Raw genomic sequence first — 13,686 nt, 5'->3', positions numbered from 1 at the left:
TTCACAAATCTGTTGTAACCTGTAGCTTCCCTGTCACTTCTCTGGCTCTCCTCTCCTGCTAAGCTTTGTTTCCTAATTAAAATCTTCTGCCACTGCCATAGCTATTGCTGCTGCTGGAACCACCATAGCCACCTTGGTTTCGTGGTTTTGCAAAATATTGGCCTCCACCGCCATAGGGGCCAGAGCTTCTGCCTCCAAAATTTCCTCCCTTCATGGGTCCAAAATTTGAAGACTGATTGTTGTAATTGCCAAAATCATTGTAGCTTCCACCACCTCCAAAATTGCTTCCATCATTACCAAATCCATTATAGCCATCCCCACTGCCACCATATCCACCACCACCATGGCTGCCACCAAAGCCACCATAACCACTGAAGTTTCCCCCACGACCAAAGTTGTCATTCCCACCAAAACCACCGCCACGACCACCACCAAAGTTTTCAGAACCACTTCGACCTCTTTGGCTGGATGAAGCCCTAGCCATCCCTTGCTTTGACAGGGCTTTCCTGACTTCACAGTTGTGGCCATTCACAGTATGGTATTTCTGAATGACATTCTTATCCACGGAGTCATGGTCATCAAAGGTTACAAAGGCAAAGCCCCTTTTCTTGCCACTGCCTCGGTCATGATTTCAATCACTTCAATTTTTCCATACTGTTCAAAATAATCTCTTAGGTGATGTTCTTCAGTGTCTTCTTTAATGCCACCAGCAAATATCTTCTTTACAGTTAAGTGGGCACCTGGTCTTTGAGAATCTTCTCTCAAGACAGCTCTCTTTGGTTCCACAACTCTTCCATCCACCTTGTGTGGCCTTGCATTCATAGCTGCAGCCACCTCCTCCACAGTGGCATATGTGACAAACCCAAAGCCCCTGGAGCGCTTGGTGTTTTGAGCCATTGCTCACAATGGCTCCTCAGGCTCTCATCGGTTGTTTCAGAGCTCAGCCCTCCAATGAAGAGTTTCCTCAGCTGTTCGGGCTCTTTAGGAGACTCTGACTTGATGGCAGGATAAAGAAAGACTTTAACGATGCTTCTTCGGCAGCGTCCACGGGCAGAAAAAGTTGTTTTGGTTTTTTAAGACAGAATCTCGCTCTATCGCCCACATCGTGCGGTGGCACGATCACAGCTCACTGCAACCTCCGCCTCCTGGGTTCAAGTGTTTCTTCTGCCTCAGCCTCACAAGTAACTGGGATTACAAGTGTGCACCACCACATCTGTCTAATTGTTGTATTTTTTGGTAGAGACAGGGTTTCACCATGCTGGCCAGGCTAGTCTCAAACTCCCGACCTCGAGTGATCCGCCTGCCTCGGCCTCCCAAAGGGCTGGGATTACAGGCATGAACCACCATGCCCAATCAGTGCAGCCTCTCTTAAGAATCATCTGCACAGTTTTACAGTGTGGCCTTCTCATAGATAATGAGGATTGGGGACTTTTAAGACTCAAAGGGTGGGCTGGGCACAGTGGCTCATGCCTGTAATCTCAGAACTTTGGGAGGCCGAGGTGGGTAGATCACCTGAGGTCAGGAGTTCAAGACCAGCCTGAGCAACATGGTGAAACCCCATCTCTACTAAAAATACAAAAATTAGCCAGGTGTGGTGGCATATGCCTGCAGTCCCGGCTACTCGGGAGGCTGAGGCAGGAGAATCGCTTGAACTCAGGAGGTGGAGGTTGCAGTGAGCCAAGATTGCTCCGCTGCACTCCAACCTGAACAACAGAGCGAGACTCTGTCTCCAAAAAAAAAAAAAAACTCAAAGCGTTCAGCCCCTTGCTATCAAGGACAGCCCCCCATTCCATTGCACTGAGCAAGAGATTCTTTCTGAGGTGCCAGGCTTCCCTCTGCTGCCACGCCCTCCTCCCACCCACCCCGGTGGCACAGCACCCAGAGGCTGGGGGGAGACAGGCACCTGCTAATGCACAGGGGTGCTAAGCCCGAAGCAGCTCAGCTGAGCCTGAGCCGAGCCTGCCAGGGCCAGGGGACAGAGATGCCACAGCATACCTAGCCAGGCCACCTGAGCCCTTTAGCAAACCTTACTTCTTGCCCAAAGGCAGAGAGTAGGATGCCTACCCATGGAAAGTGAGGTCAGAATCAGGGAGGTTACTTTGCATCTTAAAAAAAAACACCACGGCCAGGTGTGGTGGCTCACACTTGTAAATCCCAGCACTTTAGGAGGCTAAGGTGGGAGGATCAGTTGAGCCCAGGAGTTTGAGACCAGCCTGGGCAATATAGTGAGACCCCATCTTTACAAAAATTTAAAAATTAGCCAAGTGTGGTGGTGTGCACCTGTAGTCCCATCTACTCAGGAGGCCAAGGCAGGAGGATTGCTTGAGCCCAGGAGGTCGAGGCCGCAATGAGCCATGATTGCACCACCACACTCCAGCCTGGGTGACAGATTGAGATCCTATCTCTAAAAAAAACCAAAAACATTCCGGGCACAGTGGCTCACGCCTATAATCCCAGCACTTTGGGAGGCCGAAGTGGGTGGATCGCCTGAGATCAGGAGTTTGAGACCAGCCTGGCCAACACAGTGAAACCTCGTGTCTACTAAAAATACAAAAATTAGCTGGGCGTGATAGCACGTGACTGTAATCCCAGCCACTCTGGAGGCTGAGGCAGGAGAATCGGTTGAAGCTGGGAGGCAGAGGTTGCAGTGAGATCACGCCACTGCACTCCAGCCTGGGCAACAGAGCAAGACTCCATCTCCAAAACAAAACAAAATAAAACTTAGCCGGGTATGGTGATGGGAGCCTGTAATCCCAGCTACTGGGGAGGCTGAGGCAGGAGAATCACTTGAGCCCTGGAGGCGGAGGTTTCAGTGAGCCAAGATTGCATCATTGCACTCCAGCCTGGGCAACAGAGCAAGACTCTGTCTCAACAACAAAAACAAAGACAACAAAACCAGGACCACCTCTGGGTTCACTGGGGGCATCTGCTTCCCACCAGAGGGCACACGCAAGACAGGGAGGCAGGTGAACCTCATTTCCTAACACAGCGTCCCCCAGCCCCGCCTCTTCCCCTGGACCTTGTCACCTTGAAACCCTGGGTCTGCCTGAGGTCAGGGAGACGGGACCAGGTTGCAGCTTCTCCTGAGCCCCTCTCCAGTGTTTGACCTCTGTGCCCACCACACAGCCCCAGCATGGACCTTCCCAGCCCACACACACCTGCACATGGAGGACCCTGTCTGCATTTTGCACCCCTAGGAAGCGAGAGGAGCCCCCGGGCCTGCGCCCAGCTTCCTCAGAACACAGCCTCTCTCTTCCAGGTGTGGGGCATTGGCTGTGAGGACCGAGCCGTGTACTTCCGGCAGGGTGTCACCCCCAGTGAGCTCAGCGGGAAGACCTGGAAGGCCATTGTCGCGGCCCGAGAGTGTGACCGGTCATACTCTGGCAGCTCGTCTAGTCTCCTCAGGTGACCGGGGGTGGCAGGGTGCGCAGGAGTCAGGCTAGGATGGGCTGTCTGATCCTAGATGGTCATGTCCAGAAGAGGCTGCCACCTGCCCTACTGGGTCCCGGGACTTGTCCCAGGCAGGAGAAAATGGGTCTCTACTCACAAGAGCCACAAGAGCCGAAGCCCTCCTGGCTCGGTCCCACAGAGAGGAGGTCCTGGGGGCAGCCCGGGGTGGCCACTGGAGGTGTTTGACACACTCTGGGCTGCTGATGGCAGCATCTGGGAGCAGGGTAAGGCTGGGCCATCGTGATGGAGGTGAGGCTTGACCCTGAGCTAGGTTGTCCCATTGGGTCTAAAGGCTGAAGATCTGGGGCAGAAACAGTTTCTCTGGGGTAGAAGTAAAGGCCCCTCTGTCCAGGGGAAACAAGGACAAGACAGAGGGTCTCTGCTTAGCCTGCAGCAGTGGTCTCAGACTCAGACATCGGGGTCTCCTGGAGGGTTTGTTCAGACTTTGATCTCCGGGTCTCACCCTGAGTTTCTGTTTGAGACTTGGTATTTCTCACCAGCCCCCAGGTGATGCTGCTGCAGTTTTGGGGCTGCACCTGGTGGTCCGTGGGTCTAAAGAGCGTGGACAAGCCCCAGCTCTGCCCACCGGCCGTGAGAGCACAGGCAGGCGACTCAGTGGATAAGCTGGGGACAGCTCAGCTCTGCAGCAGGCATGTCCACATCATAGGCGTGGATGGAGATGACACTCAGGGCCCGGGCTCTGCAACCGTCCACATTGTTCCCACCTGTAGCTGTGACCCTCCCTAGCCCCTGGTCCACACCCCTCTATGCCCTGAGGCTGATGGTTGCCACCCTGCTGTGCTGTCAGCCCAGAGGGCCAGGGCCAGGGCAGGCGTTTGCTCATGTGTCACCTGAGGGTTTAGTCTGCTCAGATTGTTTTTTTTTTTTTTTTTTTTTTTTTTGAGACAGTCTCACTCTGTCATCCAGGCTGGAGTGCAGTGGCGTGATCATGGCTCACTGCAGCCTCAAACTCCTGGGCCCAAGTGATCCTCCCACCTCAGCCTTCCAAGTAGCTGGGATTACAGGTATTCACCACCACACCTGGCTAATTCTTGTATTTTTAGTAGAGACAGGGTTTCCCCATGTTGGCTAGGCTGGTCTTGAACTCCTGACCCCAAGTGACCCTCCCACCTCTGTCTCCCAAAGTGCTGGGATTACAGGTGTGAGCTACCACACCCGGCCAGCTGGTAGTTCTTTTTTTTTTTTTTTTTGAGACGGAGTCTCGCTCTGTCGCCCAGGCTGGAGTGCCGTGGCGCGATCTTGGCTCACTGCAAGCTCCGCCTCCTGGGTTCACACCATTCTCCTGCCTCAGCCTCCCAAGTAGCTGGGACTACAGGCACCCGCCACCACACCCGGCTAATTTTTTGTATTTTTAGTAGAGATGGGGTTTCACCATGTTAGCCAGGATGGTCTCGATCTCCTGATCTTGTGATCCTCCCGCCTTGGCCTCCCAAAGTGCTGAGATTACAGGCGTGAGCCACACCGCGCCTGGCCCCAGCTGTTAATTCTTAAACTGGAAAGCACATTAGAATCAGCTGAGAAGCTTCAAAAACTACAGATGCCAAATCTTTATAACTTTGAGGTTAGCGATGGCTTCTTAGATATGACACCAAAAGCATAGGCAATGAGGAAATACAGATAAATTGGACATCATCAGAATTAAAAACTTTTGTGAATCAAAAGGACATTATCAAGAGAGTGAAAAGTCAATGGAAGAAAGGCAAGGCTGGGTGCGGTAGCTCACACCTGCAATCCCAGCACTTCGGGAGGCCAAAGTGGGAGGATCGCTTGAGCCCAGGAGTTCAAGTTCAGCCTGGACAACATAGTGAGACCCCATCTCTACAAGAATTAAAAAAAAAATTATCTGGGTGCAGTGGCATGGGCCTGTAGCCCTAGCTACTTACGAGGCAGAGGTGGGAGGATCACATGAGCCCAGGAGGTCGAGGCTGCAGTGAGCTATGATCACGTCACTACACTCCAGCCTCGGCAACAGAGAAAGACTGTCTCAAAAAAAAAAAGACAATAACAAATGCTAGTGAGAACATGGAGAAATTGGAACCGTCATACACTGCTGGTAGGAATGTGAAATGGTACAGCCACTGTGGAGAACAATTTAGCAATTCCTCAAGACATGAAACCCAGAACTGCCCTGTGAGCCAGCACATCCACTGCTGGGTGTATACCCAAGAGGCTTGAAAACACGTTTTAGTCCATTTTGTGTTGCTATAAGGGAATCCTGAAGCTGGTCTTTTATAAAGAAAAGAGGTTTATGGTCGGGCACGGTGGCTCACGCCTGTAATCCCAGCACTTTGGGAGTCTGAGGCCAGCGGATCACTTGAGGTCAGGAGTTCAAGACCAGCCTGGCCAACAAGGTGAAACCCCGTCTCTACTAAAAATACAAATATTAGCCAGGCGTGGTGGTGCATGCCTGTAATCTCTCAGCTACTTGGGAGGCAGAGGCAGGAGAATCTCTTGAACCTGGGAGGCAGAGGTTGCAGTGAGCCAAGATTGTGCCGCTGCACCCCAGCCTGGCTGACAGTGAGACTCTGTCTCAAAAAAACAAAGAAATAGTAATTCTAGATCTTCACTCTCAGATATGTCGATGTGATTGGTCTGCAGGGTGGCCCAGGTTTCAGCTCCCTGGAAGCAGGTGCTGATGTATACCTTGCACAGAGGAAGAGACAGGAGTTCAGAGAGGTTCTGGCTTGCCCAAGGTTCCACAGGCAGTCATGGTGGAGCATGCTGGAGCCAGGCCTGCCTGACAGCGCCTGTTCCCCTGCAAGGGAGTGATGGGTCTGGCCTGATTTGTCCCCAGTGCCGGCTGCTTCTTCGGTGACGAGGTGAGGGGTAGTGGCGAGTCTGCCCCCAGTGACACCGATGCTTCCTCGGAAGTCGAGAGACCGGGGCCTGGCCAGCCTCTCCCTGCAGAGCCTCTAGACGATTCCAAGAATGCCACGGGGAACTCAGCCTCAGGCCCAGGGGCTGGCAGGACCACAGAAGATACCGTGGAGGATGCCTGCCCAGCCGAGGGCAGCAGGGAGGCCAGACCCAACACACACCCCGGCCCGGCCCCCACCCCTGCTGAGCTGCCCTGGACCAATATTGACCTCAAGGAGCCCAAGAAAGTGCCCAGCCACTCGGCCACTGGCTTCCCCGAGACCACCAGCCTCTCCTCGCTGGGGCTCCTCCCGCTGGGCTTGGAGGAGCCGTATGGGGTGGATGACCACCCGCTGTGGGCCTGGGTGTCAGGAGGCGGCTGCGTGGTGGAGGCATGTGCCATGCCCAGGTGGTTCACTGTCCAGGCGGGTAAGGGCTCCTGCAGGACCTGGGGGCATCCACATGGCCAGGTGCCCTGGGGGTGTGGGGTGTGGGAGGAGGCCGGGGTGGGGGGGCTTGGGCAGGCCTGCTGTCCTCCCTGGACGCCTCACTGTGCTCAGCAGCCCTGAGCCAGACATTGCACTCCTCTGTGGCCTCTGGAGACCAGCCCAAGGCGGTCAGGACCTGGAAGCACAGTGGCCGGTGCCCCTTCCCCTGTCTGCAGCCCCTCCCCTGTGCTAGCGGCGGTGGCCGCTTTCCAGGCTGAATTACTGGGGGTCTCTGGCCACCCTCTGTGCTAACTCTGAGCAACTTGTCCGCCCTCTGAGCAACTTGTCCATCAGGGCGAAGGGTGGAAGGAGGCTTAACAGAGAGCATAGCTTTTGAGCTAGAAAGGGCTGATTTGGTGGAGGGGAGCGCCGTGGCTTCCTGCCCAGCTGGGCAGGACGGTGCCCCGGCCCTGAGGCTCTGTCTGCCCCACAGGCCTGTCCTCCTCGGTACACATGCTGTCCCTGTCCATCACGCCGGCCCAGACCGCTGCCTGGAGGAAGCAGATCTTCCAGCAGCTCACGGAAAGGACCAAGCGGGAGCTGGAGAACTTCAGACACTACGAGCAGGCCGTGGAGCAGGTGGGCGCCCCGGTGGCTGCGCACGCATTTTTTTTTTTTTTCCAGCAATCATTCATTGAGCGCCTGCTGTGTACCAGCTCTGAGAGAAACAGATGGATGCCTGCATCCCCCGGTCTCCCGCCCAGATGCAGGCATAGAGAAATGAGCTCAGGCTTTCTTCATCCATCCTGAAGACTTTGGTTTGGGCCCCACTGTGTTCCGGACTCGTTGGAGGCCCTGGGGACCCAGAGACGGCAGCAACCTCAGAGGGTGGTGGGTGGGGAGGGGAGGGTGGCCAGGGAGGGGAACCACGTCATCCTCTCCCTGCTGGAGGGAACCCCGGGCGCCCAGGGGTGTAGCGTGTGATTGCAAGGAGTTAGCACAGAGGGCGGCCAGAGACCCCACCCCTGGGCCGACCCTGCTTCTGCCCCACTGTCCTGTGGCAGAGCCCGGCCCTCAGAGGCTCACAGTCAAGTGTGGGGGTGACAGGGAAGTCACACAGAGCATGTGACCCGCCTCATTCCAAAGGCCCCTGGACACGGGTAGGCTGTGGTTTGAGTTCTAGCTCTGCTGCTGGCTCACTCTGTGACACCAAGCCAGGCACGGAACCTCCCGAGCCTGTCTCCCCATGCAGAAGGCGGGATGGCAGTGCCCACTCTCAGGCTGTTTGAGAGAGAGGAGATTGTACGGAACAGCCCTGGCTCAGCCTGCACCTATCGGGTGTCCGACAGCGTCACTGTTATCATTAGCGTAGGGGGAGCTGGGCTGACAGCTGGGAGTGCTGGGTGGGCCCTACCCCAGCCCTGCCTCCTCCTCTGGGCACCCCCAGCCCCGCCCTCCTCCCCTGGCACCCCGGGCCTGCCTGTGATGGTGTCCACTGCCCCGGCCTGCGCAGTCGGTGTGGGTGAAGACCGGGGCGCTGCAGTGGTGGTGCGACTGGAAGCCCCACAAGTGGGTGGACGTGCGCGTGGCCCTGGAGCAGTTCACGGGGCACGACGGCGCCCGGGACAGCATCCTCTTCATCTACTACGTGGTCCACGAGGAGAAGAAGGTGCCCGTGGGTCCCACAGGAGATGGGGCCAGGGAGGGGACACACAGGGCTGGGGTGCCAGGGGAGGGATACAGAAATGGGGGTGCCTGGGGAGGGGGTACAGAAATGGGGGTGCCCCAGGAGATGGAGTACAGAAATGGGGGTGCCCAGGGGAGGGGGTACAGAAATGGGGGTGCCCGAGGGAGGGGTACAGAAATGGGGGTACCAGGAGAAGGAGTACAGAAGTGGGGGTGCCCAGGGGAGGGGGTACAGAAATGAAGTACCAAGGGAGGGGGCAGGGCTGGGGGTACCCAGGGGAGGGGGCAGGGCTGGGGGTGCCACGAGAGAGGGTGTCCGAGGGCCAGGGTCCCAGGGTGAAGCACAGTGGGGGTCGCCCTCCAGAGGCCTCCTGCCCTGGGTGACAGCCCTGCCGGGCGCCTGCTCTGTGAACAGTACATCCACATATTCCTGAATGAGGTGGTGGCGCTGGTCCCAGTGCTGAACGAGACCAAGCACTCCTTTGCCCTGTACACCCCCGAGCGGACACGGCAGAGGTGGCCGGTGCGTCTGGCTGCCACCACCGAGCAGGACATGAATGACTGGGTGAGTGGGCGGTGGTCCCCTCAGGCCTGGAGGAGGGACAGCCATGGTGGGGCAGCCTGGCCTGGCCTGCTCAGCAGTGACCGGCGTTGTGCCACGCCAGCTCGCCCTGCTCAGCCTGTCCTGCTGCGAGAGCCGGAAGGTGCAGGGCCGCCCGTCCCCGCAGGCCATCTGGTCCATCACTTGCAAGGGGGACATCTTCGTGAGCGAGCCCAGTCCGGACCTGGAGGCCCACGAGCACCCCCTGCCCTGCGACCAGATGTGAGTGGGCCGCACTCCGGGTGGGGTCTGGGGCCTGGCCTCACCCCGAGCTCGTGGTTACAGAAGGGGGTTCCAGAGGACTGGAGTCCACGCAGGGTCAAGCTTCTCGCTGACCGGCCAGAGGCACGGCCACTGGTTCCCAGGCCCCCAAGTCCCCCTGGGCCTGTCCAAAGACCCCAAGAGGGGGAACCAGAAGCCCCACTGGGCCCAGGGTGGGTCAGTGCCGCCCAGCAGCCTCTGAGCATCGGGAGGAACGTGGAGTGTGGGTGAGGGGCACAATCCTTCACCCCAGGGGGCTTCCAGGCCATAGCAAAGCAGCCACGTCTCTCCACCTGCCCAGGGCACAGACCGGGCGCTCAGCCGCCTCCAGCTCCGGCTGAGCCCCTGCTGAGTGGGTGGCCCGGGGCCTGGGGGCAGAGAGGAGAGAACCACTGTGGGAGGAAAGTTTGGGGGCGTGGTCAAGGCAGAGTTGGTGGGGTCAAAGTCCAGCAGGAGTGGGTGGAGAGAGGACTTGACTTTTGGCACTGGTAAGTGCCGGTGGAGACCGGACCTGGGGGACCCGGGGTAGCCAGGCTGGAGTGGGGTGAGGGCAGGGCTGGGCGCACAAGCCTAGGAGGCATTGTTCTGTTGGGGACATTGAGAGACACAAGGCGGGGCTAGGCAGGTTGGCTCATGCCTGCAATCTCATCACTTTGGGAGGCTGAGGTAAGAGGATCACTTGAGGTCAGAAGTTCAAGACCAGCCTGGGCAACATAGCCAGACTCGTCTCTACAAAAAAAAAAAAAAAGAAACCAAAAAATTTAAAAAATTAGCAAGGCATGGTGTCATGCACTTGTAGTTCCAGCTACCGGGAGGGCTGAGGTGGGAAGATCACTTGAGCCCAGGAGTTCAAGGCTGCAGTGAGGTGTGATCACACCCACACCACGGCACTCCAGCCTGGGCAACACAGGGAGACCCTGTCTCAGAAAAAAAAAAAAAAAAAGCCACAAAGAGGGAATGAAGTTCCCTGGGGGTGATCTGAGCTGAGTCCTGAGGAGGAGGGCCCGGCAGGGGACATGGGGGCTATGGTTCTGTCCCCTGTGGGACAGAGGCTGCCCCGGGGGTGTTCCCAAGCTGACGAGGTCCCGGGCTTCATTACCCATGGGCACGGGGGCTGGCCAGAAGCCCTGGCTGCAGGAGGGGAGAGCAGTATCCTGCGAGAGGATTCAGACCACCTCTGGTGACAGTGACAGTGACAGGGCCTCGGCTGCAGGAGGCTGTGACCTGCACCGGCGGCAGCCTGCACTCTGCCCACCCAGGAGGCCATGCTGTGCTGGCGCCGCCTCCCGCCGACACCCTGGAAGCCCAAGGGCTGTGCTGTCACTCATGCAGAGGATTAGACGTCATGGCCGGCTCTGCTCTGTGACATTCAAGCCTGGCTGCACCTGCCACTGTGGCCAGCCCGTTCCCCCAGGTCCCAGACCCCAAGGGGCCCTGTGAAACACGCCGCTGGCCTCATCCCCCTCCATGTCACCATGGGGCTGAAGTGAGTGGGTTCCAGAAGACTCTCAGCCCGTGGAGACGGTCTGACCTGCACAGCCCCAGTGCCAAGACCCTGCACCTCTCTTGGGCTGAGTCTCTTTAGCGTTGATTAATATGAACGTGGAGGTCAGGCAGGGTCAATGGTCTGTGCTTGGAGACTGAGGGCTGGGAAAATCCCAGAACCACGGGAGGGCATGGAACAAAAGGGCGGCCAGGCAGGGTTGGAAGGTGGCGCCTGAGGGGTTTGCACCTGCCCTCTCCCATCCTTCCAGGTTCTGGCGGCAGATGGGAGGCCACCTGCAGATGGTGGAGGCCAACAGCCGGGGCGTGGTGTGGGGCATCGGCTATGACCACACGGCCTGGGTGTACACAGGTGGCTATGGAGGCGGCTGCTTCCAAGGTGAGGGCAGCCCGTGGCCCCCCCGGAGCCTTCCTGGGCATTCTTTCCTCTAGTCCCCGTCTGGGTTCCCTGCCCAAGGCCAGGGCCACTGTCCCAGTGTTCACACTCGGCTAACAGCTGGCTGACAGGTGACCTTCACCACTGCCAGCCTCCACCGAGGAGGTATTGAGGTATGTTCTTCCTTCAGGGTAGGCACTCGCTGAACTTCTGTGGCCTCCCAATTTCTAGGAGCCAGGGTCCCTCTGTTCCTACTGGAAAACGAAGGCAGAAACAGACACCGAAACGGGGCGTTCCAGGCCACAGCTCACATGCCCCATGGGGGAGCAGCTAACCCCAGAGAACTGTGGTCCCCTGACACCCCAGGAACGCATATCTGAGCAGGCTTTCCAGCTTCCCTGTGTGTGAGGCAGAAGTGACCTCTGTCTTCATTTTACAAGTGAGGAAGCCGGGGCTCACAGAGGTTACGCTGATGGTCCCAGGTGCCTTTGGTAACACAGAGTGAGCTGGGTGGGCCTCATGCCTTCCTGGTGCTAAGTAGGAGGGCAAGGTGGGAAGAGTTGCTGGAGGGGTGTGGATGGGAGTTTTAATGCACAGCAGGCTGTGCTCATCGAGGTTGCGCAATCCCAGAATAATCACAGTCCCAGAGGAGAAAACCCAAGCCAGGCCGACCCCCGTGAGATAAGCTCAACAGGACTGTTTGCCCCTCACTGCTGACCTGGCTCCAGCCCGCCCTCCCCGTCTCTCTGGGAATCTGTGCTTCAGATTCTGTGCCGGAGTCCCAAGCAGAGCATATGTGGCCTCGGTCCCAGCAGCCACCTCTCCCCACAGGCCTGGCCAGCAGCACCAGTAACATCTACACGCAGTCAGACGTGAAGTGTGTTCACATCTATGAGAACCAGCGCTGGAACCCCGTCACAGGCTACACCAGCAGGTAAGTGGCACAGGTGCCCGGCCAGGATGCTGCCTGGCACAGGCCTTAGTCCTGGCAAAGACAGGACAGCAACATCCACCATAGCATGGAGTCCGGTAGAGCCTGGTGTCAGGCCCCCAGCAGGAAACTAACCAGATCTTATCACTCACTGAGGTTTCTTTTTCCTTGAATCTTTTTTTTTTTTTTTTTTTTTTTTTTAAATACAGAGTCTTGCTTTGTCACCCAGGCTGGAGTGCAGTGGCATGATCTCAGCTCACTGCAACCTCCGCCTCCTGGGTTCAAGCAATTCTCCTGCCTCAGCCTCCCAAATAGTTGGGATTACAGGCGCCTGGCACAACGCCCAGCTAATTTTTTATATCGTTAGTAGAGATGGGGTTTCATCATGTTGGCCAGACTGGTCTTGAACTCTTGACCTCAAGTGATCTGCCCACCTTAGCCTCCCAAAGTGCTGGGATTACAGGCATGAGCCACCGCGCCCAGCCGAAAGTCTCTAACTGTATTGACAAAGTTTCTACCTCCAAGAAATGTATGTAATTCCTTCTTAATAAGATTCTGTTCCTGATTCAAGCACCAGAGATAGAAGAAAGAAAGGTTTTGTACTTTTGTTTTCTTTTTTTTTTTTTTTTTTTTGAGACTGACTCTTACTCTGTCACCCAGGCTGGAGTGCAGTGGCGTGATCATGGCTCACTGCAACCTCTGCCTCCCAGGTTCAAGCGATTCTCCTGCCTCAGCCTAACAAGTAGCTGGGATTTCAGGCACGCGCCACCGTGACTGGCTAATTTCCGTATTTTTTTTTTTTTTTTTTTTTTTTTTTGAGACGGAGTCTTGCTCTTTCGCCCAGGCTGGAGTGCAGTGGCACAATCTCGGCTCACTGCAAGCTCCGCGTCCCGGGTTCACGCCATTCTCCTGCCTCAGCCTCTCCGAGTAGCTGGGACTACAGGCGCCCGCCACCACGCCCGGCTAATTTTTTGTATTTTTTAGTAGAGACGGGGTTTCACCGTGGTCTCGATCTCCTGACCTTGTGATCTGCCCGCCTCGGCCTCCCAAAGTGCTGGGATTACAAGCGTGAGCCACCGCGCCCGGCCTAATTTCCGTATTTTTAGTAGAGACGGGGTTTCACCATGTTGGTCCGGCTGGTCTCGAACTCCTGACCTCATGATCCACCCGCCTCGGCCTCCCAAAGTGCTGGGATTATAGGTGTGAGCTACCACTCCTGACCTGTAGTTTTCTATACTGGAGCTTTGACATCTTTTATTAGACGGTATTTCATATTTTTGGACACTATTATAAGTGGCATATTCAAAGTTTTAAATTTTTTTTTTAACTTTTTGAGGCTGTCTAAAGAAATGCAGTTGATTTCCTCTCCTGCTTTTCTTTGGTTTTGTTTTGTTTTGTTTTGTTTTTTGAGACACACTCTCACTCTGTCGCCCAGGCTGGAGTGCAGTGGTGCAATCTTGGCTCACTGCAGCCTCTGCCTCCCAGGTTCAAGCGATTCTCCTACCTCAGCCTCCCGAGTAGCTGGGATTACAGGCACGCACCACCATACCTGGCTGATTTTTGTATTTTAGTA

The 13,686-nt window shown here is 56.5% G+C and overlaps 1 protein-coding gene across 4 annotated transcripts in view; it reads left to right on the top strand.

Annotated features, from left to right (window-relative positions):
* The window catches only part of TECPR1 (tectonin beta-propeller repeat containing 1), a 39,094-nt gene that overhangs the window by 14,365 nt on the left and 11,043 nt on the right, over positions 1–13,686 (top strand). For all 4 annotated transcript variants that reach the window (XM_055292311.2, XM_055292310.2, XM_063646123.1 and 1 more), the window contains exons 10-17: positions 3,260–3,405; positions 6,266–6,756; positions 7,249–7,394; positions 8,269–8,424; positions 8,857–9,006; positions 9,107–9,264; positions 11,058–11,185; positions 12,014–12,116. In XM_055292311.2, the coding sequence (XP_055148286.1) occupies positions 3,260–3,405; positions 6,266–6,756; positions 7,249–7,394; positions 8,269–8,424; positions 8,857–9,006; positions 9,107–9,264; positions 11,058–11,185; positions 12,014–12,116 (1,478 nt within the window). The remainder of the gene's footprint in view (positions 1–3,259; positions 3,406–6,265; positions 6,757–7,248; positions 7,395–8,268; positions 8,425–8,856; positions 9,007–9,106; positions 9,265–11,057; positions 11,186–12,013; positions 12,117–13,686) is intronic.

The sequence above is a fragment of the Symphalangus syndactylus genome, chromosome 9 (assembly GCF_028878055.3).
Source record: "Symphalangus syndactylus isolate Jambi chromosome 9, NHGRI_mSymSyn1-v2.1_pri, whole genome shotgun sequence".
NCBI classification, from domain to species: Eukaryota; Metazoa; Chordata; class Mammalia; order Primates; family Hylobatidae; genus Symphalangus; species Symphalangus syndactylus.
This window is presented reverse-complemented; position numbering and strand designations above follow the sequence as displayed.